Source organism: Stenella coeruleoalba (assembly GCF_951394435.1).
Source record: "Stenella coeruleoalba genome assembly, chromosome: 7".
Lineage (NCBI taxonomy): Eukaryota > Metazoa > Chordata > Mammalia > Artiodactyla > Delphinidae > Stenella > Stenella coeruleoalba.
The window spans coordinates 90,214,921-90,240,430 of NC_137153.1; the positions used below are offsets into that span (position 1 = coordinate 90,214,921).

The 25,510-nt window shown below is 38.5% G+C and overlaps 1 protein-coding gene across 3 annotated transcripts in view; it reads left to right on the plus strand.

Annotated features, from left to right (window-relative positions):
* TGFBR1 (transforming growth factor beta receptor 1) overlaps positions 1–25,510 on the plus strand; it is a 65,806-nt gene that overhangs the window by 27,932 nt on the left and 12,364 nt on the right. Inside the window, exons 1-6 of one of the 3 annotated variants that reach the window (XM_079925994.1) lie at positions 5,150–5,364; positions 8,499–8,744; positions 11,604–11,846; positions 17,304–17,534; positions 21,548–21,715; positions 23,489–23,645. In XM_079925994.1, the coding sequence (XP_079782120.1) occupies positions 8,609–8,744; positions 11,604–11,846; positions 17,304–17,534; positions 21,548–21,715; positions 23,489–23,645 (935 nt within the window). In that variant the 5' untranslated portion in view covers positions 5,150–5,364; positions 8,499–8,608. Of the gene's footprint in view, positions 1–5,149; positions 5,365–8,498; positions 8,745–11,603; positions 11,847–17,303; positions 17,535–21,547; positions 21,716–23,488; positions 23,646–25,510 lie in introns of those variants that run through there. The other 2 variants (XM_079925992.1, XM_079925993.1) reach the window with 2 other exon arrangements.

The following is a 25,510-nucleotide window of genomic DNA, read 5'->3' on the forward strand; positions in this document are numbered from 1 at the left end:
CCATACTGTCTAGGTTACTGTAGCTTTGTAGTATAGTCTGAAGTCCAGGAGCCTGATTCCTCCAGCTCTGTTTTTCCTTCTCCGGATTGCTTTGGCTATTCGGGGTCTTTTGTGTTTCCATACAAATTGTGGAATTTTTTGTTCTAGTTCTGTGAAAAATGCCAGTGGTAGTTTGACAGGGATTGTATTGAATCTGTAGATTGCTTTAGGTAGTAGAGTCATTTTCACAATGTTGATTCTTCCAATCCAAGAACATGGTATATCTCTCCATCTATTTGTATCATCTTTAATTTCTTTCATCAGTGTCTTATCATTTTCTGCATACAGGTCTTTTGTCTCTTTAGATAGGTTTATTCCTAGGTATTTTATTCTTTTTGTTGCAATGGTAAATGGGAGTATTTCCTTAATTTCTCTTTTAGAATTTTCATCATTAGAGTATAGGAATGCAAGAGATTTCTGTGCATTAATTTTGTATCCTGCTACTTTACCAAATTCATTGATTAGCTCTAGTAGTTTTTTGGTAGCCCCTTTAGGATTAGTAAACAGTGTAAACAGTGACAGCTTTATTTCTGTTTTTCTGTTCTGGATTTCTTTTATTTCTTTTTATTCTCTTATTGCTGTGGCTGAAACTTCCAAAACTATGTTGAATAATAGTGTTGAGGGTGGACAACCGTGTCTTGTGCCTGATCTTAGTGGAAATGGTTTCACTGTTGAGAACGATGTTGGCTGTGGGTTTGTCATGTATGGCCTTTATTGTGTTGAGGCAAGTTCCCTCTATGCCTACTTTCTAGAGTGTTTTTATCATAAATCGCTGTTGAATTTTGTCAAAAGCGTTTTCTGCATCTACTGAGACGATCATATGGTTTTTATCCTTCAGTTTCTTAATGTGGTGTATCACATTGATGGATTTGCATATATTGAAGAATCCTTGCATTCCTGGGATAAACCCCACTTGATCATGGTGTATGATCCTTTTAATGTGCTTTTGGATTCTGTTTGCTAGTATTTTGTTGAGGATTTTTCCATCTATTTTCATCAGTGATATTGGCCTGTAGTTTTCTTTCTTTGTGACATCTTTGTCTCATTTTTGTATCAGGGTGATGGTGGCCTTGTAGAATGAGTTTGGGAGTGTTCCTCCTGCTGCTGTATTTTGGGAGAGTTTGAGAAGGATAGGTGTTAGCTCTTCCCTAAATGTTTGATAGAATTCGCCTGTGAAGCCATCTGGTCCTGGGCTTTTGTTTTTTGGAAGATTTTTAATCGCAGTTTCAATTTCAGTGCTTGAGATTGGTCTGTTCATATTTTCTATTTATTCCTGATTCAGTCTTGGCAGGTTGTGCATTTCTAAGAATTTGTCCATTTCTACCAGGTTGTCCATTTTATTGGCATAGAGTTGCTTGTAGTAATCTCTCATGATCTTGTGTATTTCTTCAGTGTCAGTTGTTACTTCTCTTTTTTCATTTCTAATTCTATTGATTTGAGTCTTCTCCCTTCTTTTCTTGATGAGTCTGGTTAATGGTTTATCAATTTTGTTTATCTTCTCAAAGAACCAGCTTTTATTGATCTTTGCTATTGTTTCCTTCATTTCTTTTTCATTTATTTCTGATCTGATCTTTATGGTTTCTTTCCTTCTGCTAACTTTGGGGTTTTTTTGTTCTTCTTTCTCTAATTGCTTTAGGTGCAAGGTTAGGTTATTTATTCGAGATGTTTCCTGTTTCTTAAGGTAATATTGTATTGCTATAAACTTCCCTCCTAGAACTGCTTTTGCTGCATCCCATAGGTTTTGGGTCGTCGTGGCTCCATTGTCATTTATTTCTAGGTATTTTTTGATTTCCTCTTTGATTTCTTCAGTGATCACTTCGTTATTAAGTAGTGTATTGTTTAGCCTCCATGTGTTTGTATTTTTTACAGATCTTTTCCTGTAATTGATATCTAGTCTCATAGCGTTGCGGTCGGAAAAGTTACTTGATACAATTTCAATTTTCTTAAACTTACCAAGACTTGATTTGTGACCCAAGATATGTTCTATCCTGGAGAATGTTCCATGAGAACTTGAGAAAAATGTGTATTCTATTGTTTTTGGATGGAATGTCTATAAATATCAATTAAGTCCATCTTGTTTAATGTATCATTTAAAGCTTGTGTTTCCTTATTTATTTTCATTTTGGATGATCTGTCCATGGGTGAAAGTGGGGTGTTAAAGTCCCTTACTATGAATGTGTTACTGTCGATTTCCCCTTTTATGGCTGTTAGTATTTGCCTTATGTATTGAGGTGCTCCTATGTTGGGTGCATAAATATTTACAATTGTTATATCTTCTTCTTGGATCGATCCCTTGATCATTATGTAGTGTGCTTCTTTGTCTCTTGTAATAGTCTTTATTTTAAAGTCTATTTTGTCTGATATGAGAATTGCTACTCCATCTTTCTTTTGGTTTCCATTTGCATGCAATATCTTTTTCCATCCCCTCACTTTCAGTCTGTATGTGTCTCTAGGTCTGATGTGGGTCTCTTGTAGACAGCATATATACGGGTCTTGTTTTTGTATCCATTCAGCCAGTCTGTGTCTTTTGGTGGGAGAATTTAATCCATTTACATTTAAGGTAGTTATCCATAGGTTTGTTGCTATTCCCATTTTCTTAATTGTTTTGGGTTTCTTTCTTTCTTTTTTTTTTTTTGCGGTACATGGACCTCTCACTGTTGTGGCCTCTCCCGTTGCAGAGCACAGGCTCCAGACACGCAGGCTTAGTGGCCATGGCTCACGGGCCCAGCCGCTCCACGGCATGTGGGATCTTCCCGGACCAGGGCACAAACCCATGTCCCCTCCATCGGCAGGCAGACTCTCAACCACTGTGCCACCAGGGAAGCCTGGGTTTCTTGTTGTAGGTCTTTTCCTTCTCTTGTGTTTCTTGCCTAGAGAAGTTCCTTTAGCATTTGTTGTAAAGCTGGTTTGGTGGTTCTGAACTCTCTCAGCTTTGGCTTGTCTGTAAAGGTTTTAATTTCTCCATCAAATCTGAATGAGATCCTTGCTGGATAGAGTAATCTTGGTTGCAGGTTTTTCTCCTTTGTCACTTTAAATATGTCCTGCCAGTCCCTTCTGGCTTGTAGAGTTTCTGCTGAAAGAAGAGCTGTTAACCTTATGGGGGTTGCCTTGTGTGTTATTTGTTGTTTTTCCCTTGCTGCTTTTAATATGTTTTCTTTGTATTTAATTTTTGATAGTTTGATTAATATGTGTCTTGGCATGTTCCTCCTTGGATTTATCCTGTATGGGACTCTCTGTGCTCCTGGCCTTGACTAACTATTTCCTTTCCCATATTAGGGAAGTTTTCAACTATAATCTCTTCAAATATTTTCTCAGTCCCTTTTTTTTTTCTCTTCGTATTCTGGGACCCCTAATTCAAATGTTGGTGAGTTTAATGTTGTCCCAGAGGTCTCTGAGACCATCCTCAATTCTTTTCATTGTTTTTTCTTTATTCTGCTCTGCAGTAGTTATTTCCACTATTTTATCTTCCAGGTCACTTATCCATTCTTCTACCTCAGTTATTCTGCTATTGATCCTTTCTAAAGATTTTTAATTTCATTTAGTGTGTTGTTCGTCACTGTTTGTTTGCTCTTTAGTTCTTCTAGGTCCTTGTTAAACTTTTCTTGTATTTTCTCCATTCTATTTCCAAGATTTTGGACCTTTACTATCATTATTCTGAATTCCTCTTCAGGTAGACTGCCTATTTCCTCTTCATTTGTTACGTCTGGTGGGTTTTTACCTTGCTCCTTCATCTGCTGTGTGTTTTTCTGTCTTCTCATTTTGCTTAACTTACTGTGTTTGGGGTCTCCTTTTCGCAGGCTGCAGGTTCATAGTTCCCATTGTTTTTGGTGTCTGCCCCCAGCAGGTATGGTTGGTTCAGTGGGTTGTTTAGGCTTCCTGGTGGAGGGGACCAGTGCCCGTGTTCTGTTCAATGAGGCTGGATCTTGTCTTTCTGGTGGGCAGGTCCACATCTGGTGGTGTGTTTTGGGGTGTCTGTGGCCTTATTATGATTTTAGGCAGCCTCTCTGCTAATCGGTGAGGTTGTGTTCCTTTCTTGCTAGTTGTTTGGCGTAGAGTGTCCAGCACTGTAGCTTGCTGGTCGTTGAGTGGAGCTGGGTCTTAGCATTGAGATGGAGACCTCTGGGAGAGCTTTTGCCATTTGATATTACATGGAGCTGGGAGGTCTCTGGTGGACCAATGTACTGAACTCGGCTTTCCCACCTCAGAGGCACAGGCCTGACACCCAGCCGGAGCATGAAGACCCTGTCAGCCATGCAGCTCAGACGAAAAGGGAGAAAAAAAGAAAGAAAACAATAAAATAAAATAAAGTTATTAAAGTAAAAAATAATTATTAAAAATAAAAAAAATTAAAGAGTAATTTAAAAAAAAGAAGAGAGCAGCCAAATTGAAAAACAAATCCACCAATGATAACAAGCACTAAAAACTATACTTAAAACAAAACAAAAGAAAAAAGCAAAAACAGACAGAACCGTAGGACAAATGGTAAAAGCAAAGCTATACAGACAAAATCACACAAAGAAGCATACACACACACACTCAGAAAAAGAGAAAAAGGAAAAAAAAATATATATCATTGCTTCCAAAGTCCACTACCTCAATTTTGGGATAACTCATTGTCTATTCAGGTATTCCACAGATGCAGGGTACATCAAGTTGATTGTGGAGATTTAATCCGCTGCTCCTGAGGCTGCTGGGAGAAATTTCCCTTTCTTTTATTTGTTCGCACAGCTCTTGGGGTTCAGCTTTGGATTTGGCCCTGCCTCTGCATGTAGGTCACCTGAGGGCGTTTGTTCTTCGCTCAGACAGGACGGGGTTAAAGGAGCTGCTGATTAGGGGGCTCTGGCTCAGGCCAGGGGGAGAGAGGGGTACGGAATGCGGGTTGAGCCTGCGGCGGCAGAGGCCAGTGTTACGTTGCAACAGCCTGAAGTGTGCTGTGTATTCTCCCAAGGAAGTTGTCCCTGGATCACAGGACCCTGGCAGTGGCAGGATGCACAGGGTCTTGGGAGGGGAGGTGTGGTTAGTGACCTGTGCTTGCACACAGGTTTCTTGGTGGCTGCAGCAGCAGCCTTAGCATTTCATGTCTGTCTCTGGTGTCCATGCTGATAGCCGCAGCTCGCACCCTGAAACAATGGTCTCTTGCTTCTTAGGCAGTTCCAGACTTTTTCCCGGACTCCCTCCCGGCTAGCTGTGGCGCACTAGCTCCCTTCAGGCTGTGTTCACGCAGCCAACCCCAGTCCTCTCCCTGGGATCTGACCTCCAAAGCCTGAGCCTCAGCTCCCAGCCCCCGCCCATCCCGGCGTGTGAGCAGACAAGCCTCTCAGGCTGGTGAGTGCTGGTTGGCATCGATCCTCTATGTGGGAATCTCTCCGCTTTGCCCTCTGCATCCCTGTTGCTGTGCTCTCCTCCATGGCTCCACAGCTTCCCTCCCACCATACCCTGTCTTAGCCAGTGAAGGGGTTTCCTAGTGTATGGAAACTTTTTCTCCTTCACAGCTCCCTCCCAGAGGTGCAGGTCCTGTCCCTATTCTTTTGTTTCTGTTTTTTCTTTTTTCTTTTGCCCTGCCCAGGTACGTGGGGAGTTTCTTGCCTTTTGGGAAGTCTGAGGTCTTCTGCCAGCATTCAGTAGGTGTTCTCTAGGAGTTGTTCCACATGTAGATGTATTTCTGATGTATTTGTGGGGAGGAAGGCGATCTCCACGTCTCACTCCTCTGCCATCTTGAAGGTCTCCCTTGCAAATAATTTGCTGATCACTGCCTAGGAGTACAGGATTCAAAGATGGGAAAATAAAACAAGTTTTAAATCTTGGCCCTTCTTAATGTAATGAGAGACACTTTAACGGCAAAGTGTAAATAGATTGATTTGTGCTAACCTAAAGGTATGCAAAGAGGGCTATGGGAAAAAATTGAAAGGAGTCACCCAGTTGTCTTATGTGTAGGGGAGAGGTTTAGATCACATCATGGAAAAGATCTTGTTTGAATATGGTCTTAAAAGATGAGAGGGTGGTTTCAAGTAGGCAGAGAGATAGTATGTGTAAAGACCAAGGTCATGAAAGACATGATTATCATAATAATGAGATTTGTATGGCCCAGGATAGCATTTGTAATGTGAGCAATAAGTTGGAACCCCAAAGTAGAAGTTTTCATTGTTAGACCCACTGTTTAGCTCTTATTTCATATACTCTAAGGGAGCCATGAAGATCATAGAAAAGGGAGAGGTATTCATGGTAGTATTTTTATATATAGCGATTACCATAGTGTATTGTAATGTTCTCCTTCACTGGTTGTTGGAGCTACTCAAGGGCTATGACCATGAGTTATAAATTTTTGTATACTAAGCTTTTGGTAGAGCAGCTGTTAAAGCTAATGCTTAGAAAACATTGGTTGAATGACTAATCATGAGTAAAGAGGATTCGGGAGAGAATAATGACAATCTCCTGTGGTGGTTTTAATTTTTTGTGGGTGATAGACCACTTTGTGGTTCTGTTGAAAGCTATAAACCTTCTCCTTGAAAAGGTAAATACGTACAACATTTGGCCTACAGTTTCATGGGATCCTTGTATCCCTGAAGCCAGTCCATGGATTCCTGGTTCAGAATCCCTCCTTAGGAAATTATACCCAGGGAACCTACAATCACTGCCAAACCTCACCATGAATAAGCTACTGTCTCTTTTAACAGTCTTTTAAATGTTAGATTATAACTGTATCTTTTTCTTATAATTTTCTTGAATTCTCTTCATGCTTGGGAGGATTTAAAGAACTGAATTATCTATGGAGAAAGAAAATAATTTTTATAATGATTGAGGTAAAACTTTGCTGGTCTGTAAAGATAATAGACAAGCATGCTAATTAAGCTAGCAACCAGGAAGCAGCTGCTTGAGGTAATGCTGATGTTCCTTGAGTTTGGGTTTAGCAAGTGAGTTAGGGGTCCTCAGGACCATCCTCTAGCTTGATGATTTGCTAGAAGAACTCACAGGACCCAGAAAAGCTGTTATACTCATGGTTTTTATTTATTACAGTGGAAAGATACATATTAAAATCATCTAAAGGAAAAGGGACACCTCATGGGGCAAAGTCCAGGAGAAACCCAGTACAAGCTTCCAGATGTCCTCTCCCAGTGCAGTAGCACAGGTGCACTCCATAGCTTAGCAATGATGTATGACAGCACATGTGAAGTGTTGCCAACCAGGGAAGCTCACCAGAGCCTTGGTGTCCAGGGTTTTTACTGGGGCTCAGTCACAAAGGGTTTGCAGCATTCTTATCAGGGAAAATATTTCAAGGTGTCAGAGCTCATCTCCCAGGAACTGGCCAAGGGCCAGTCCTGAAGACAGGCCTTTCTTGGGGATGTGTAAGGTTTGAGCAACTTGGGCCTGCTGAGTGAACCCTTTCCTGCACACCAAGTTAGCTGTTCAGAGTTAGCTAGCTTTCTTCTGGCCTGCCCGCCTAGCCACTCTTTTTCTAGTTACAGTAGGCCTCTCATCACAGATGGCCATTCTGCAAACCTGGACTCTTCCCTTTCCCTTACCAACATGTAAAGTTTGATTGGACTCAAGGACATATGTGTGCTTTGTTGTTTCATGAGATCCTAGTGATCTGTCACTCATTCAGCACTTTTTGAATGTTGCTGTGTACCAGGCCTAGTTTTAGATGTGGATCATGAGGGAGAGGAAAAAATAACAGTTCTGGTAAGCAGTGTATGCTTTGGGGAACACTTAATCTTGTTGGAGCTTAGTGAAAGGTTGTGTGTGTGTATGGGAAGGTGTTGGTGATAATTAGAAGACTTCCCTTAAGTTGCGTATAAATATCAAATAGATAAAAGTGGGCATGGAGCTAGTGTTTCTCCAGTCATTTCTGTAGCCAGTTGCCTGTGTGATTGGAGCACATATGTATTGTTACCTTGCTTATGAGAAAGTACCCTAATCCTAGTTAGAAGATACATGTCTTTTGGGGATTTGCAAAGGAGAAAGGAATGTCTGGCTCAGTACAAATCTATTTCCATTACTCCATTACCATAAACTTACCCTGACATTTCCAACCTACAGTGAGGAGGTGGTAGTATTTTCACATTGCTCCCCAGTCGGGGGAATATATGAATGCCTAGTTTTGGACCAATAAGAATAAGTATAACCTTTATAAATTTCAGTGTACTTTGTTTCAAATGGGAGGGCAAATGCTTGCCTTACATTGATGAAATTGCACGTAACAGTTTTTCTATACTTGGAAGCCAAAAGTTTTAGGAAAAAGCCTGGGTCCAAATTTCAACATGTTTGGCTCCTACATATGTGTGCTTCTTAACAGAATTTGGAACTTCTCAGGTTAACAAAGAGTTTGGTTTTTTGAACAGAGCAAAGAAATTGTATAATTATAATAGAATCAGGAATGTATTAGTACAGAGAATATGGGATAATTTAAAATTGTTAACCTTGAGAATTTTTTCTGACAGGATCTTTTCTTTTCCCCCCAGCATTACAGTGTTTCTGCCACCTTTGTACAAAAGACAATTTTACTTGTGTCACAGATGGGCTCTGCTTTGTCTCTGTCACAGAGACCACAGACAAAGTTATACATAATAGCATGTGTATAGCTGAAACCGACCTAATTCCACGAGACAGGCCATTTGTATGTGCACCATCTTCAAAAACTGGGTCTGTTACTACAACATATTGCTGCAATCAGGACCACTGCAATAAAATAGAACTCCCAACTGTTGGTAAGTTGTTGTATAAGTTTTTTCTTGATACTACAAGAAAAGCTCTTAGACTCTATGATTTTAGAGCTGGAAGGGATCTTAGAAATTGTCTATCCCAGTTTATTCAGTATAGAGGCAAGAAGTAACTTGTCCAAAGTAGTAGAGTTATAAGGGTAGCCAAGATCCTGACTCCTGCGTGTGTGTTAAGAAGGTGGTTCCAAGATACTTTCTCTGAGGTCTGTTGTGCCTAAAAGGGTAGCCTCTTTAGAGAATACTGATAAAGCCCACCATAGCAATATGTCCTCAGAGTGAAATTTTTTCCTTGTATAATGCTCCAGTCTTTTAAAGCAGTCAGTAATGGGAGGGAATTGAGAACAGCACTAAACAGTCCAGGTGCCTTCATTTTGTAATATCACCTTGCCTTATGATCTTTATGTATAAATTATTATATACGATTTCTAGGTTTTTGGTCCTTCACCATAGTTTACATTTTAAAATGTCCTGGAAGAGCCAGGAATTTGAAAGCTTCATAAATGCTTAGGATTAGATTAATTTTAAGGTTCTGATTTAAGATGCCAGTCTAAGCTCATCTGTTTAACTCTTCTGACACTTTCCCCAAATCCAAAATACCTACTATAATAATCAAAGGAATACAAAAATGAGGAAAACCTATATTAATGCTAAGAGAATTAATGGAAGAAATGCCACCCACTTGCCTATAGTTGTGAGGAACTCTGCAGTTTATAGTGCAGATTATAACAGACTAGTGAAGAACTGACTAACTATAGGAAAAGTAGTAGGTGAAAGACCCTCTTGCAGAATCCCACCAATACCTTAAGCTGAGGGGCTGGGTGTGAGGCTAGGCTACAGGGGCAAACTCTCAATTCTCCTTTAGGAAGCACCTGCTTTCAGTGCTCACTTTCCACTCAGAGTTGGTCTAGGCATCATGCTAATTAAAGTAGGAAGCACTGCTGTAGCTCAGAGGAAAAGGGCCAGTCCTGCCAGTTGTAGAAGGAAGGCAGTCCTCCACCTAGTTCGAGTGATAACAGCAAAGTAAAACCAAATCTTCAGCATGATAGAGAAGGTCCCTGTGGCAAAGCTCTGTCAGACTGTAATTTTTCTTTTATATAGGCATCTGCAATTCTAATATGACAAGGAGAATGATAATTCCAGAATTTCCCATTTCCATTATTTGAAATAGCTTGAAATATCAGAATGGAGACTCACAAAACCTTATGAAGAGCTCACTTTATTTTTAATGCTAAAATACACAAGTACCTCATTCCCAGGTCCCTGATAATCAGACAGCAAAAAAATTTATCAAATGGAAAGATTGCATGGTTCAAAAGAAGTGAACTGAACTGGATAAATGAGAGTAGATGTCATCCTATGAAATACACTTACAACATGTTAGGGAAGAACTTTCAGACAGTCCAAGGTCTGTTTTCAGTTGTTCACAATGAAATGAGAACATTTCACAGTTGTTAAGATCGCTTTCAGATGAAAAGCTCAATTGATGAATTATTTTTAAAAATGCAGTATTGAAAGTGAACAGCAGACTGGATGTTGTAACTTTATTGTCAAGTGTGAGACAAGCTTAAAGCAAGACAAACTTGAGAAATTGTGTTACAATTCAGAGAAAAAGATAGTTGGTGAGCAAATTAAGAGACATAAAGGACAGATCTAGGTGATCCAATATGCTTAGCATAAAACCAGAAAAAGGCAAAAGGACAGAAGAGAGAAGAAATACTATGTAAAATTAATGAAAAAATACTTAACCAAATATATATAATGAAAAAACTATCAGTTTTCAAGATTAAAGAAAAATTGTGCACACATTCAGTACAAGTGAACACTGGTTACCTATAAAAGGAAAAAAAAAGTTCAGATTTTTTCCTTTTTTTAAATACCAGAAGGCAATGGAATATCATAACATTGCTTGTTATCCAAAATTCTTTAGATGAGCCAAGATTTTTCATATATAAAGGCAACAAGCATCTTTAGATAATTAAGTATTCAGTGTATAAGGACCCATATACTCTTTCTGAAAGGAATTACTAGAATTAGGATTCTTTATCATATGAAATCAATCCATATAAAGATCTCAAGAATGATAAAGATGTGATGTGAAAGAAAGGGTGGTGAGCCATGAACCAGCATGTGTCAGAATGAATGCCAAAATAGCTGTAATTAATGTGTTTCTGAAACAATGCAAATTGTTAATTGTTAAAAGAGATTATAAAAAAAGATCTTTAATTAAAAGTCTAAGTGATTAAAATAAACTAGAAAGTATACACATGCAAACTATTAAAAAAAGGATATATTTTTGCATGAAAAAAATTGGTGGAGATATATACACAGGTGAGTTTGGGGGGATGGTGAGGCTGTAGTTAATTTTTTTTTTAAATTTTGCTCATCTGTATTTATATTTTTTAATTTTTTTTCCTGCTATGAGCATATACTAGCCTTGGAATAAGAAGATAAGCCAAACTACTTTTTAATAAAAAAGAAAAAGAAGACAATGACTTAAGAAGAAATATTTAATGGGAGTTGTTCCAGATTATTGGTTCTTCTATTAGCGATCTGACAGGGCTAAGGGGGGTGGGTGGTGGTCCTACAGTGTTTGTGGTAGCTGGCCTTGTTATTTAGGGGATGGCTCAAGACTTCAGGAAGACTAAGTGGATGTTCATAGCGATCATAAAAGGAGAGCCAATGGGAGAAGATTAAGTGCTTCACTTGTTACGGGTTTGAGCTTTATGAGCTGCTGTGATGAGGCTCTGACTAATGGTAGTAGTGGCCAACTGCAGGAAATGTGGAGGATTTAGGAAATTGTGGATGCCGCCTACAGTGTTATTGTTGTTGATGTTTATTTCACTTGAGGCCCTTTTCCAGGAAAGCCATCATCTGGCCTTGGTCCTGTCGAACTGGCAGCTGTCATTGCTGGACCAGTATGCTTCGTCTGCATCTCACTCATGTTGATGGTCTATATCTGCCATAACCGCACTGTCATTCACCATCGAGTGCCAAATGAAGAAGATCCTTCATTAGATCGCCCCTTTATTTCAGAGGGTACTACGTTAAAAGATTTAATTTATGATATGACAACATCGGGTTCTGGATCAGGTAATGTATTTGTTTTTTTCTTTTTCCTAAGATGTCTTTTTAAAATTAACTGTGTTATTTATTAGTTGGCTAAGCCAGTTGGCTTAGTATGTTAAAACTTGGGATAGTGTGAATACTACTCCAGCTTTGAACCTAATAAAGGTCTTTAAGCTAGGTCTGTATCTGACTATGGCTAGTTTAGTAAGGACAAATAAAATTGACTGACTTATTTGAGCAGTAAAAGTAAGTCACCTTCACATTTGTGTAACTTTCAAAACATTCTCACCTTCTCATGACTCTGTGAGAATAAGGACAGTTATTCCTCTGTAGCTGAGGCCGAAGTTCACAGATGTTCAAATAATCTGCAGTTTACCCATTCTCTTCAGGACTGTTTAGCAGCTTTATTTCTGTATTGAAAGCAGGCATGACAGAGAGTGTGTTTGGAATTGTGAAGGTTATTTGCTTTTTCAACATTAAATTGCTGTCTCTGGCTCAGGGCTAGTTTTTTATTAAACTAATGAATTTTTAGTCATTTTCTCACTTTAGAAAAAAGTCTGACCACCTTGTTATTTAATATAGCTTTATGGATCCATGGCCCTTCTGATATTTGCTTTTCTCAGTTCTCTTTGCTTTTTGTGGGATCAGAGATAGATTATCTAATTACCTGAAGCAAATTTTGGCATAGCAGTCAGTGCTTCATATTTAAATCAAAAGGGAATTTAATTTTCACTTTTTCTTACATGTGCTTTGGAAGGATACTAAGAGAAGATTCCTATCCTCTACAGTATTGTAATTTGACACTTAATGCCTAGCCAGGAATTAAGAGATCTAGATTCCAGTGCAAGCTTTGTCATTGATTGGCTGTCTGATCTTGGTTAAACCATGTTTTCTCCTTGGGCTTCTGTTTCCTCATCAGAAATATGGGACAGATACTGTTGATAATAATACTTAAAGTGGTTTGTTAGGACTTTTAAATGAGATGTACTGTCCTTTAAAAAGTATAAATTAACTTCAAATAAGGGCTAGATTCATGGATAAAAAGATTTAAAAATATATGTATAATGAATTTTATAATCAAGTGATTAAAGGAACTTTATTGGTTTTTTAAATTAATTAATTTTAATTTTTGGCTGCGTTGGGTCTTTGTTGCTGCGCGCAGCCTTTCTCTAGCTGTGGCGAGCGGGGGCTACTCTTCATTGTGGTGGCTTCTCGTTGCGGAGCACGGGCTCTAGGTGCGTGGGCTTCAGTAGTTGTGGCACGCAGGCTCAGTAGTTGTGGAGCACGGGCTTAGTTGCTCCATGGCATGTGGGATCTTCCCGGACCAGGGCTCGAACCCTTGTCCCCTGCATTGGCAGGCAGAGTCTTAACCACTGCGCCACCGGGGAAGTCCCTGAAGGAACTTTAAAGCAGAAATTGTGATTGGGGGAGGAATATGACTCTGAAGCACAAAATCTCACCTGATGATACAGAAAGTTCACATAATGACAAATGTCTTTAAGGGAATGAAGGTATATTCATGTATATATATGTATGTTTATTCATTTAAATATGAAGAAACTGACTTCATGGCATAAAGTTTTCTTCTGTAGAATTTGGCCGTACATATTCAGTAAGTGAGTTCTGCCCATGACTGCTAGGATACATACAGGCTTACGGTGGAGCCCGGGTCTCTTAAGGCAGCCTTTAGGAATCCCTGTGACTGTTGTGAGGAGGGAGGCAGTGACTGGCTGGATTGAGATGGAGCAGCCTTAGTACTAAAGATGTGACAGTCTTTGGGCAGGAGTGGTGGAGGAGTGGAGAGAGATTATTTTAGGGTTCCCCTTTGATTCTGAGTTAGTTCAAAGGGTTCCCAAAGAATATCTGGCTCATTCTAGAAGCTAACCTGGACCAACAAAATATGATAAGCAAGGGCCAAAGTCACAGAAAATTAGGGTGGCTTTAGATCATTTGGAATTAATCCCTTGGACCTGCTCTCTTGTTGCCACACTTACACCCAGGGAAATCAAAGCAGCTCCTGCCACTTGGCACAGTGGTATGTATCAGGCCTCAAGGAGAGCAAGCCTACCTAAAGGATTAAAACAAATTGCTGTCTGGATGGCAGTTTGTTTCTGAATAAGAATATATTTATTTACCTTTTAAGATACAGACGTGAAGTAAAGAATGGAATTGTAGTAAAGAATGGAATTGTTCTTTTTCTATTTTATCTATATTTCTATATATGTCAGGGACCCAGCTCTATTGTTGAAAGCTTCTCTCCCTCCTTTTATGCCTCCTTTTACACCCTGCAAAAACTTGTCTGCATTGTTTGCCAGCTCTGTGGCTTTGGGCAGTTAGCTGATGTCTCATGCCTGAGTTATTTCGTCTTTAAAATGAAAGTAATGAACCCTGCCCAGTGTACATTACTGGATTGTTGTGAGGTTCAAATGAAACGAGATGTTTGTGTGAAAGCACTTAAGCACTTGGTAGATTGTAAAGTTATATCCAAATGACAGGTGTTATTCTTATTGAAAAGATATTTGGAAAAAATCTGATATACAGTATGAATTTGCTGCATTTTACCAAAAAACTAGTTTAAGGCCTCCTTCCCTGTCATAGTTTATTCTGTGTTAATGGCTTTCAGATTTATCCAGACAGAAGCTATCTTCTGTTGAATGACAGCAGAAAATTCCATTGCTTTTCCTTCTATTTATTATAAAGACTGAATGCCATTTCATGAATGGGACTCATGCCTCTGAGTAAGTCAAATGTCTGTGTATAATATCCTTTTTAGTTCTTTCACTCATTGAGGAAAAGATAAAACATTTTATGTTATGAATTCAAATGTTTATTACTCAGTACTATGACCATAATTGAGGAAAGGCCCTATCTCTCTCTTTCAAAGACTACTTTTAACTTAGGAATTGCAGGGAGACAATGGAGAGATGTGTTCTGGAACCTAGCTCTAAACTTAAAGCTAATCGTATCCCTGTTGCATTTATTTGAATCACAGGTTGTGCATGTGCCCATATTTAAGCTGTCATTAGATTGCAAAGTATGTGGGAACACGCAAACATGTGCCAGATTTATTTATTTGGTTGTGCAGGGTCTTAGTTGCGGCAGGCAGGCTCCTTAGTTGCGGCACATGGGCTCCCTAGTTGTGGCACTCACACGGGATACAGCTCCCCAACCAGGGATTGAACCCGGGCCCCCTGCATTGGGAGTGCGGAGTCCCATCCACTGCACCACCAGGGAAGTCCCCTGTGTGCCAGTTTTTGAGAGTGTGCATCTCTTAGGCCAATGTTTATTATGTCTCATTCATGCTTACGATCTCTTTAATGCATGCATGTCCTTCAGGTCTTATTTTTGTTGTTCACTGCATGTAAAGGTGCTTGGACCCTGTTTCCCCATTGAAGTTTTCGCTCAAGCAGTTCTAAAAGGTACAGAAGTAAAGCAGAGAATATAGAGATCTGAATTAGGCCTGTTTATTTTTGTCTTTAGAAAAAAACTATTACTTTTTAAAAAATGCTCAGATTTTCATGTGGGTTATGGTAACCAAATACAGATAATATGATAAATCTAGATTTGATTTTTAATTCTAGTTCCGCATCTAGAATCCAGTTGTGAAGGGGAAGACAAAGACTTTCTTTGTCCTGTTAGGCTTTCTTGACCCTGCGTGAGTCCTGAATGTGTCAGGCATTTTCAGACTTCCCATTTGCTATTCCCTTTCTTCTTTATTCCCTGCATTTCTAACTTCCAGATCAGCCTCCTGAAATGAACTCTTAAGTATACTTTAAATCTTTAAGTACATGGTGTGGCCCTGTTCAAAGGCTTTAAGAAAATTTTGTAAGTTAGTGTCTACTGTAAACAACATAATTAGGAATTGGTTATTCATAATACAAAAGAGCTCCTTGACTTAAATAAGGATTTTTCACAGATTTATTTTTAACCAGTAGTCTCCTTATAAAAACAATTGTTTACAATTAGACTGCTAACTACTTTGCAGGAAGTACGGAGGATGGATAGAGCAAGGGGAAGGAAGGATCTATTTGAGAAACTTAAAGATGAAAAGAGACAACTTAAAGATTTAACATTTGGATTTATTAGTATTTCACACCAGAGAATCAAAGAGACCAGATAATTTTATTTACTTCCATTAGTTTAATTTGATCTAGCAGGCAATTCAAGATAGATTATAAGTGACACCAATTTATGTGTATTAGACTAAAAATACTGTAGAACACGATGTACACTGATATTTTGTCAGTGTCAGTATAATTCGACAGTTCTTAGTCCATGGGGAATTGGACTAGTCCCAAATATAGTGTTACTTAAATTTTGTAGGTAGTTAGTAAATACTTTTATGTAAATGAAATAAGTGTGGTAATATTTAAAACTATGTATTTTATAGTAAGGTAAGTTCAGTTAGTGAGAAAATTGCCAATGTTTCATCACCAAGGTAAGTTACTTGGCATCTTTCCTTAAGATATTAGTGTTGCCTAGGCAGCCAGTTCCTGGCACGTAAATTGGTAAATTGCTTGCCTTGAAATGGTTTCTGTGATAATTTTTACTGATTTATTAAAAGTTAGACCAGAATTTACTTCTTCATTTCTTATGCTTACACACTTTTCTCCTCCTTTTCTCCTTACACACTTTTCTCCTCCTCCTTACACACTTTTCTCCTCCTCCTTTTGTAAAACTGTTACCAGACTCATCTTTCTGAAATAAGATTTTTAAATTATTTCTTTCCAGTCATGAAATGAATGGAAATGTTTACTAGTTCTCTTTCACCCACAGCTCTCATTGGTCATCTTGAGCCGGGCATTCAGTACTCTTCACATTCTGGTGCAGCTTCTCTTCTACTGTTTTACTACATCATCTTTTTTTTTTTTTTTTTTTTTTTTTTTGGCAGTATGCAGGCCTCTCACTGCTGTGTCCTCTCCCGTTGCGGAGCACAGGCTCCGGACGCGTAGGCTCAGCAGCCATGGCTCACGGGCCCAGCCGCTCCGCGGCATGTGGGATCTTCCCGGACCGGGGCACGAACCCATGTACCCTGCATTGGCAGGCGGACTCTCAACCACTGCGTCACCAGGGAAGCCCCCCATACATCCTTTTTCTGCTTATCTATCTAAGCTGGTTCCCTAAACATGTATCATCCATTTCTTCTACTTTTGCTTGCATATTCCTCCTACCTAAACACCTTACCTCCTTGTCTTCTTTGTCCTATCCCTTCTGTAAAGGACAATCTAAATTCAGCTTATCTTTTAAAGCCTACCTTGACTCTCTAGGCAGGAGTTTCTGGATTCTTTTATTGTATTTATTATTTTCCTTTTATCATGAATTACTGTTTTTGCAAATTTACTCTATATTTCCTCAGTGAGATTGTAAGTTCCTTTAAGGAGTTAAACCTTTCTGAGTCACTCTTTTAACGCCTATCGTGGTGTTAGAAACAGATACCGATATTGGTTGTTTGTGTCGAATACTATTTATTTTTATCTTTAGGTTTACCATTGCTTGTTCAGAGGACAATTGCGAGAACTATTGTGTTACAAGAAAGTATTGGCAAAGGTCGTTTTGGAGAAGTTTGGCGAGGAAAATGGAGAGGAGAAGAAGTTGCTGTTAAAATATTCTCCTCTAGAGAAGAACGTTCATGGTTCCGTGAGGCAGAGATTTATCAGACCGTCATGTTACGTCATGAAAACATCTTGGGATTTATAGCAGCAGACAATAAAGGTGAGTAACATTTGCTTCTCCTTTGAGTGTTACAAAATATACTTAATCCTTTCCACAAAGAAGACTATTAAACATTGTCATATTTGATGAGAAATGGATGTTTGTAATATAAATTAGACCTATTAAGTAAAATAGAATATATTAGAAGCCTTTAGGAACAAGAACTTCTTAAAGATTTTCTTGACTCTTGACAACATGCTCCTAAACCTCTAATTGCTTTATAAAATGTAAAGAGCTATTTAAAAAAAGGTTACATGCTTTTGTTGTTTGGTTCTGGGAAGTTAGTTACTGAGGATAGTCATAACGTAGAAAAAAAATTTATCAACTCTGGTTGCCCAGAGTTTTGAGATAGGCTAGAGCTCATATGTTTCCTTTTAATCTCTTCCTGACCATTAGGGCATTCTAATATTTCTTAATGACCTTATGTATAGGGAGAGTAAGAATAACTTCTCAGTGTATTCTGTGTTTAAATTGCTAGGCTAAATAGATTAATCTTTTAAGTAAACTCACTCACTTAAATAGAGAAATGGTTTCTCCAAAACCACCTTGCCCTTAGTAACCATGTGGACCTTTTCTTGCCTGTGGTACACAGGTGCTTGAGGCCTGGGGGCAGATGCTGAAGCAAGTGAGGAAGCCATGTCAGTAGACAGCATGAGAGGTGACTGTGAAAAGTGAAAAGTGACTTCAGACTGCACTTCATTTACTTTCCTGGCTTCAGTTATTATAGTAGTGCCCACAATCGTACCTTTATAGCTTTTGTCAGAGGCTTGTATTGGGTTGGCCAAAAAGTTCATTTGGGATTTTCCATGAGCTGTTACAGAAAAACCCAAATGAACTTTTTGGCCAACACAGTATTACAACTCGACTCTCATCACACCCACCCTGAGTCAAATGTATTTCCCAGCTTTCCTATTTTTTTAAAAAAAATGCTATCATCTTTTTTAAAGGCCATAACCATAGTCATCTTTTTACTTCTCTCCCTTCCCATTTTCTTCAACAATATTTATTTCTTTGAAATATTAACAATGTTTAATCTCAGTTTGTGTTCATGGGTGATTTTGATTTTTCTTTTTGCTTCTCTGTATTTTCAAATTTATTTACAACAAACATTTATTACTTGTTTTTTTAAACTTTTATTTATAGAAAATTTCCAGTATATAGAAAAGCAGAGAATAGTATAATAAACCCCCATCACCCAGCTTCAACAATTATCAGCTCACTGCCAACCATATTTGAGCTCTGATTCCACCTACTCTGCCCCCTCTGAATTATTTGAAGCTAATCCCAGATAGCATATCTTTTCATCCATAAATATCTGTTTGTATCTTTAGATTATGGGGAATCTTTTTTTGTGAAACATAACAATACTACCATTGTCAATTTTTTAAATGCCATCAAATATCTAGTCAGTTTCACATTTCTGCAGTGGTCTCCCCCTTTTTTTTTTTTTTTAACAATTGGTTATTCACTTTAGGATCCATTGCATTTGGTTGATATTTATCTTAAATCCCTTAAAATCACTAGGGTTACCCTTTGTCTTTTTCTTCTCGGAGTTTATTTGTTAAAGAAACTGGATTGTTTGTCCTATAGGGCTTATCATTAATTGAATTCTTATAGTATCTCTGAACTTGCTCCTTGTATAATTTGAAAACTGGTAGTTAAAATTAGAGACTGAATCTGATTATTTTATTGGTTTCCTGAAAATATATACGTTCTACATATTCTTTCTATTGCATCAAATCAGGAGGTGTATAAGTGTGATTATCTGCTTTTCGTGACTTAGGGGCGGTGATGGATGTAAGCAGGGATTATCAATAGATACTACCAATTCAGTATTACTTAATTTAAAAACAAAACAAACAAAAGCAGTGATCATAGTCTGACCAAGTCCTTAGTTTTCACTTTCTTCTGTCTTCGACACCATTTAGCTTCTCCCCCAACCCTTAAAACAACCTTTGTTTTCTGTGACTCTGGACTTTCTTATTTCTTAATAGGTGTTTTTGTTTTCTGAAACTCTTCTTAATACATATGAAGGCTCTAATTCTACAAATAGTAATTTCTCCCTCAAAGAACTTACCCACATTTTTGCTTTCAAACTCAATGGTAGGTAGTGGTGACTTTCAAATATACATTTTGAGGTTCAACCCTTACCCAGGCCCAGCATGTTTTAGGCTTGTTCCAAGTTGTAAACACACTAACTGACACAAAATGTTCCTGCTGCTGTGCCCTGAACTCTTCCCTTTTGCTCAGGCAGCAGCCAAGCTGTTACTGTCATCTGGAGGTTACCATGGGAACTGACAACCCTGCTGGCTTTTCCCTACACCTCCTTTCTTCTTTGTCAGGGTTAATGGACTTTGCCTAGAACCTAGCCCCTCCATCCCCTATTCCCCTTTTCTTTATCTTTCTCATACTGATTTAGTTAATTCCACCTTAGACAACCCTTTATGTGGGCATAGCCTCTAATATGTCCTTCTTCCTTCCACCTCTCTTGTAACTTACCTCAGAAAACCTCCCATTCTTCCATCTTGCTGTGTTCCTATTTATTTCTTGTATTTGTGAGCCTTTCTGAATTCAGGTATGGTTAATAAGCATGCAGATAAAGCTAGTGATGTACCTGTATCGAGGAAAGGTATAAGTTTGAACAGAATCAGTTTACAAAGTTTATGAAGAAACAAGTTGATAAAGAACTAGTATCATGAATATTTAAATCCTTTCGAAAATACCCAGAAATCTCCTCCAGAATCTTCTGAAAACATTTCATTCCTTAATCTTTTCTAATCAGAATTGCTTTCTTTCAATTAACAACCTTCAAAATATACAAATTGTTTTATGTCAATCAGTTTTTCTTTTGTTTTACAACTAATGGGGAAGTTCTTATGTGCCATGCATTGTACTGAATGCTTTTTAAAAATCTATTATCCTATTTTTAAAATCTTCTTAGTAGTCTCACAAAGTAAGGTATTCTTGTTGTGTAAAAGAAGGAACAAAGGCTCATTGGTTAAGAAACTTGTCTGAGGTCATGTAGTCAGTGACAGCCAGGCCCTGATTCCAACCCAGGTCAGAATGACTCCAAGTGTGCATCTTTTACTGAATTGTCCTGCCTCCTAGTATTGTTGTAATATTTTTGCTTTCATGATTTTGTGAAATATATGACTTGCCAGCTACTCCTAGGTTAAATTGGCTTTTGTGGACCAGCCTAGCCTAGAAGCCCAGCCAGAACCTTTACCATGATTCTCATGGGAACATACATTTCCAATTCATGTACTGGCTTACAAATGAACTTTTGGAAGGACACATATTCCTAGTTGTTGAGGTTCAAAATCACCTTGTGTAAAACTGCATTCAGTCCTAGCCTTTTCTCCTCATGACATTTTTAGCTCCTGTCTCAGCTTCCCCATGTGTCAGTGATACCACTATTTTTATATTTTTCTAATCTGGAAACCTTGGAATTGTAATCTTTTCTGGCTTCTTTGTGAACGGTACACACAGTCTGTTTGTCATTAAAGCTTGCAGTTCTCATTTAAGCTCCCTTTCAGTTTCCAATAATATTCCATTCCCACTATAGCCACACTAGGTTCCAGGTACTTCTCATCTTCTTCCCTCCCTCCTCCCTTGTTTCCCTCCCCGCTTCCAGAAACAATCGTTGAGCACCTAACCTGAACCAGGCACCTAACTTGAACCAGGCATTCCTCGAAGCATTATCCCAGCCCTGCTACCATCTGTGTGGACTCAACATCACCATTTTTTAACTATGATTCCCTCTCTCTTGAATGGGATTAGTTATCCTTGCCTTATCTCAAGATTAAAGGGGCTTACTTTAAGGATCTAAAGGATACATACGTGAAAGTATAAGAAAACTGAAATATAAGAAAATATGAAAGAAATATATACAAATTTGAGGTACCAACATATTGCAGTTGTGTGATTCAGGATTGAGAGTAAAAAATGATAACTTTTGAATAAATCATAAATGTTCTATAGCCCATCTGAAATATTGTTATTCTACTTGGCAGACAATGGTACATGGACTCAGCTCTGGTTGGTGTCAGATTATCATGAGCATGGATCCCTTTTTGATTACTTGAACAGATACACAGTTACTGTGGAAGGAATGATAAAACTCGCTCTGTCCACAGCAAGTGGACTTGCCCATCTTCACATGGAGATAGTTGGTACCCAAGGTAACTCAAAGCAATCCTGTTATTTAAGCTTTAAATTCCCATGGATCTAATGTCTGTTCAGAAAATTTTTGCAAGAAGTCAGCTTAATTGGAGATATTTAAAATGAGTTTTTAGATGAGAATATTTTACCTTTCTGTTGAAAATCTAAGGTGGAGTTATGAATCTGGGAATTTGTTCAGAGATTCTCCAGTCATTGTAACAATACTGATATTTTTGTAAGTTCTTAAAAGTAGTAGCGTTTAGTCTTTGTGATTTTTGAGGATCTTGATTTTGGAATTTAGTTTATGTGCAGTACCATATGAAATGTGAAAAAGCTTTGTAAACATCAACATGCTCCATAAATGCTATCTGGCTATCTAATAATTATATTTGACCCTAGGATAAGGAGACTGCATGAGATAGTTTTACAGTTGAAAAATTGAATACTAAGTTTATGAAATTTTTATGCTTTGATTTTTGTGCCATATAAGATATCAGATGCCAATATATTCTCTGCTGTAATGATTATCCACTTGCTACCTGATGACTCCCCCAACTCCCAACTTTACAACACACATGCTGTTTTACTATCTCAGCCAGCCCCATCTTTGTAAATTTTATTATTGTTGATTATAATAGCTTTATTGAGTTATAATTTACCCATTTGGTATACAATTCAGTGGGTTTTAGTATATTCACAGAGTTGTACAGCTATCACCACAATCAGTTTTAGAACATTTTCATCATCTTAAAAGAACCCTGTAGTTCTTAGCAGTCATTCCCCATTTCCCCCCAAACTCTTTAGCCTTAGGCAACCTCTAATATACTTTCCATCTCTATAGATTTGCTTATTCTGGACATAGCATACAAAAGGAATCATACAATATGTGATCTTTTGTGACTGGCTTCTTTCTCTTAGTGTATTTTCAAGGTTCAGCCATGCTGCAGCATTTATCAGCAATTCATTCTTTTTTATGGCTGAGTAATATTTCATTGTATGGATATACCACATTTTGGGTATCCATTCATCAGTGATGGACATATGGGTTGTTTCCACTTTGGGCTGTTATGAATAATGCTGCTATGAACATTGTTGTACAAGTTTTTGTGTGGACATGTTTCCAGTTCTCTTGGATATATACCTGGGAGTGGAATTACTGGATCATATAGTTACTCTAAAGATTTGTGAAACTGCCAGACTTTTTTTTCCAAGTGCCTGTACTATTTTACATTTCCATCAGCAGTCTCTGAGGGTTCCAAGTTTTCCACATTGTAATTATTACTTTTTAATTTTAATTATTTTTAAATTATTTTTAAAATTTTATTTTTTTTCATTTTAGTGAGAAGACTAAATAAATAGATTAAAATACATAGTCCCTGCATAGTACAACTTTTTCTAGTGGTATTAAGGTATTATACATTTAGTGAGTACATTCCAGTTGATAGACAAAGGAAGTGATTGAGATTCTTGGTTCTTGAATTCGAATATCAGTGACTAGGATTCCTGTAAAAAATTCATAGGGTATCAACAAACTAGTATCTTTAACCCCCAGTCTTTGCATATTAGACTTATATTTTTTGAGCATCATCCATTTTCTTTGAAGAAATGTAATTTCAGCAACTTTTTGTGTAATGATTCCCTTAAGGTGGTTTAGTAATGGCTGAGGTATTGCGGTGATGGGGGTTGAAATGCTTCGACACTGGGATGGGAGGAGAAGCTTTTGAACCTAAAGGTGAGATTTGTGATTGGTATTACCCTTTAAGCAACCATGTTTAATTTTTTTCTTTCTTTAGGAAAACCAGCCATTGCTCATAGGGATTTGAAATCAAAGAATATCTTGGTAAAGAAGAATGGAACTTGCTGTATTGCAGACTTGGGACTGGCAGTAAGACATGATTCGGCCACAGATACAATTGATATTGCTCCAAACCACAGAGTGGGAACAAAAAGGTATACTTATGGCTACACAGTGATTAATATGTTCTGAAATTGACTTCTTTTCCTTCTCATTTCTAGATACATATCTTTTCTGAAACTCGACCTTGTACTTTATTAGATTGCTCACAGGTAGAAGATCTCATGGTCTTGCCTGCTCTGAAACCAAGGTTACCTGACTTAAAAAGGTAACTGCTGATGAAAGGTGGCCTTTCCAGAAAATATTACCGTTATCATAATAGTAGCTAATGTTTATGGGGTACCTACTATGTGCCAATCATTTTAATGGGTCTTTTATGTATATCATTTATTATTCTCTACAAATGTTGTGCTGTAGTTAGCCCAACTGTTTTCATATTTTTATCTCCTGAAAACATGCCTTTCTCTCTTCAAATTTTCCCATGTGCTGTATCCTAGAGCATAGTTTCTGCTTTTATTTCCCTAGCTTGTACTTAGTCTTCCTTTCTCATAGAAATCCTTTTCTGGACTGTTAGATGTCCTTGGCAAGGGCCCTCACTGCATGCTGAACTTGGACCATTGAGGCACTTAGCACATTATAACTGTCCATTTATTTGTCTGTATATTCCATTGGATCATAAGCTGCTTGAGAGCAGCCTTGTATTCCCAGCATCCATTTGTGCCTAATACATAGTAAGTCCTCAATAAATATTTGTTGAGTCTATGAGTACTCAAAGGACCTAATTAGGTAGGTATCACTACCCTCAATTCAGAGATGAGGAAACCGCCTTGTGGAGGTTAAGTAATGTGGCCAACCAACCTCATGGATGGTAAGCTGAAGAGCCAAGATTTGAACCTGGGCCTTTCTGACCCAAAAGGCTTTGCTCTGTGTATCACACAGCATTTGCCACCACATATCTTCAAACTGCTACCTTGGACTTGAATAGAGCCAATGTTCTATCTCAGTCGTATTTGTGACTTATGGATTCGACAGGGACTCTCAGATCTCTTGACTCAGTGTTCCAGGCAGTGGTTGCTGCAGGTCTTTGTGAGTCCTGGGACTTTTGAAGCCTCAGAACTGTGCAAGGTGGTATCAATAGGAGAACTGGCATTCATTTTTATCTATTATTTTGTTCCCTGGAGTATGTCTTTGTCTTTCCTTTTATCCTGTATTAGTGAGAAGACTTCTAGATTAAAATATAGTACATAGTACATAGCCAAGTAGGTGGTGTACATTAGGACACCTAGGATAGTCAGTTATTACTTGTGGGTCATTGGAAACTTAGATCATAAGGCAGATAGCATAAAATTGCTGTTTCAGCTTTTCATGGGATTTGGTTGACATCATTAATTTGCAAACTAGTTGGGATATTTAATATTTTTCTTGAGTCTAATATGATCTCAGTTATGTGTGGAAGCTTGAGCTTCAGAGATCAGACCCAGGGAGAGGACAGGGGTGGGCTGTGTAGAAACCGTCTGAAGGGGCTGGAGGCTGGTGCAACTGACTGCACCTGAGATTATACACAGAGGAAGCCTGGGCTGCCTTAGAGGCCAGGTGCCATTGTGTGGGCAGTGCATGAGGGGAGGGTTGGGACCTGCCATTACAGCCTTTTTCCTGGCATGAGCTCTCAGGCAGCAGGACACAGCCTACACAAACTCCTGGAGCAGTCACAATACATACCCCACCCCTCCACCCCAGGCTCCAGGAGCGATCGATCGTGAGCTGCCTCTGCTCCCCTCATGCGCTCTGGGGGCACACGTGAGCTGCCACCACCACCAACCCCAGGACCAGGCATCCGCCGCCACATCTGCACACCCTCTTTCAAGGGGATAACTGCCAGCACATGCTGAGGAAAGAGGTGACAGGCGTCCATACTAAAAACAGCCCTTGCACCAAAAGTATTAAACCCACACAAGGTACA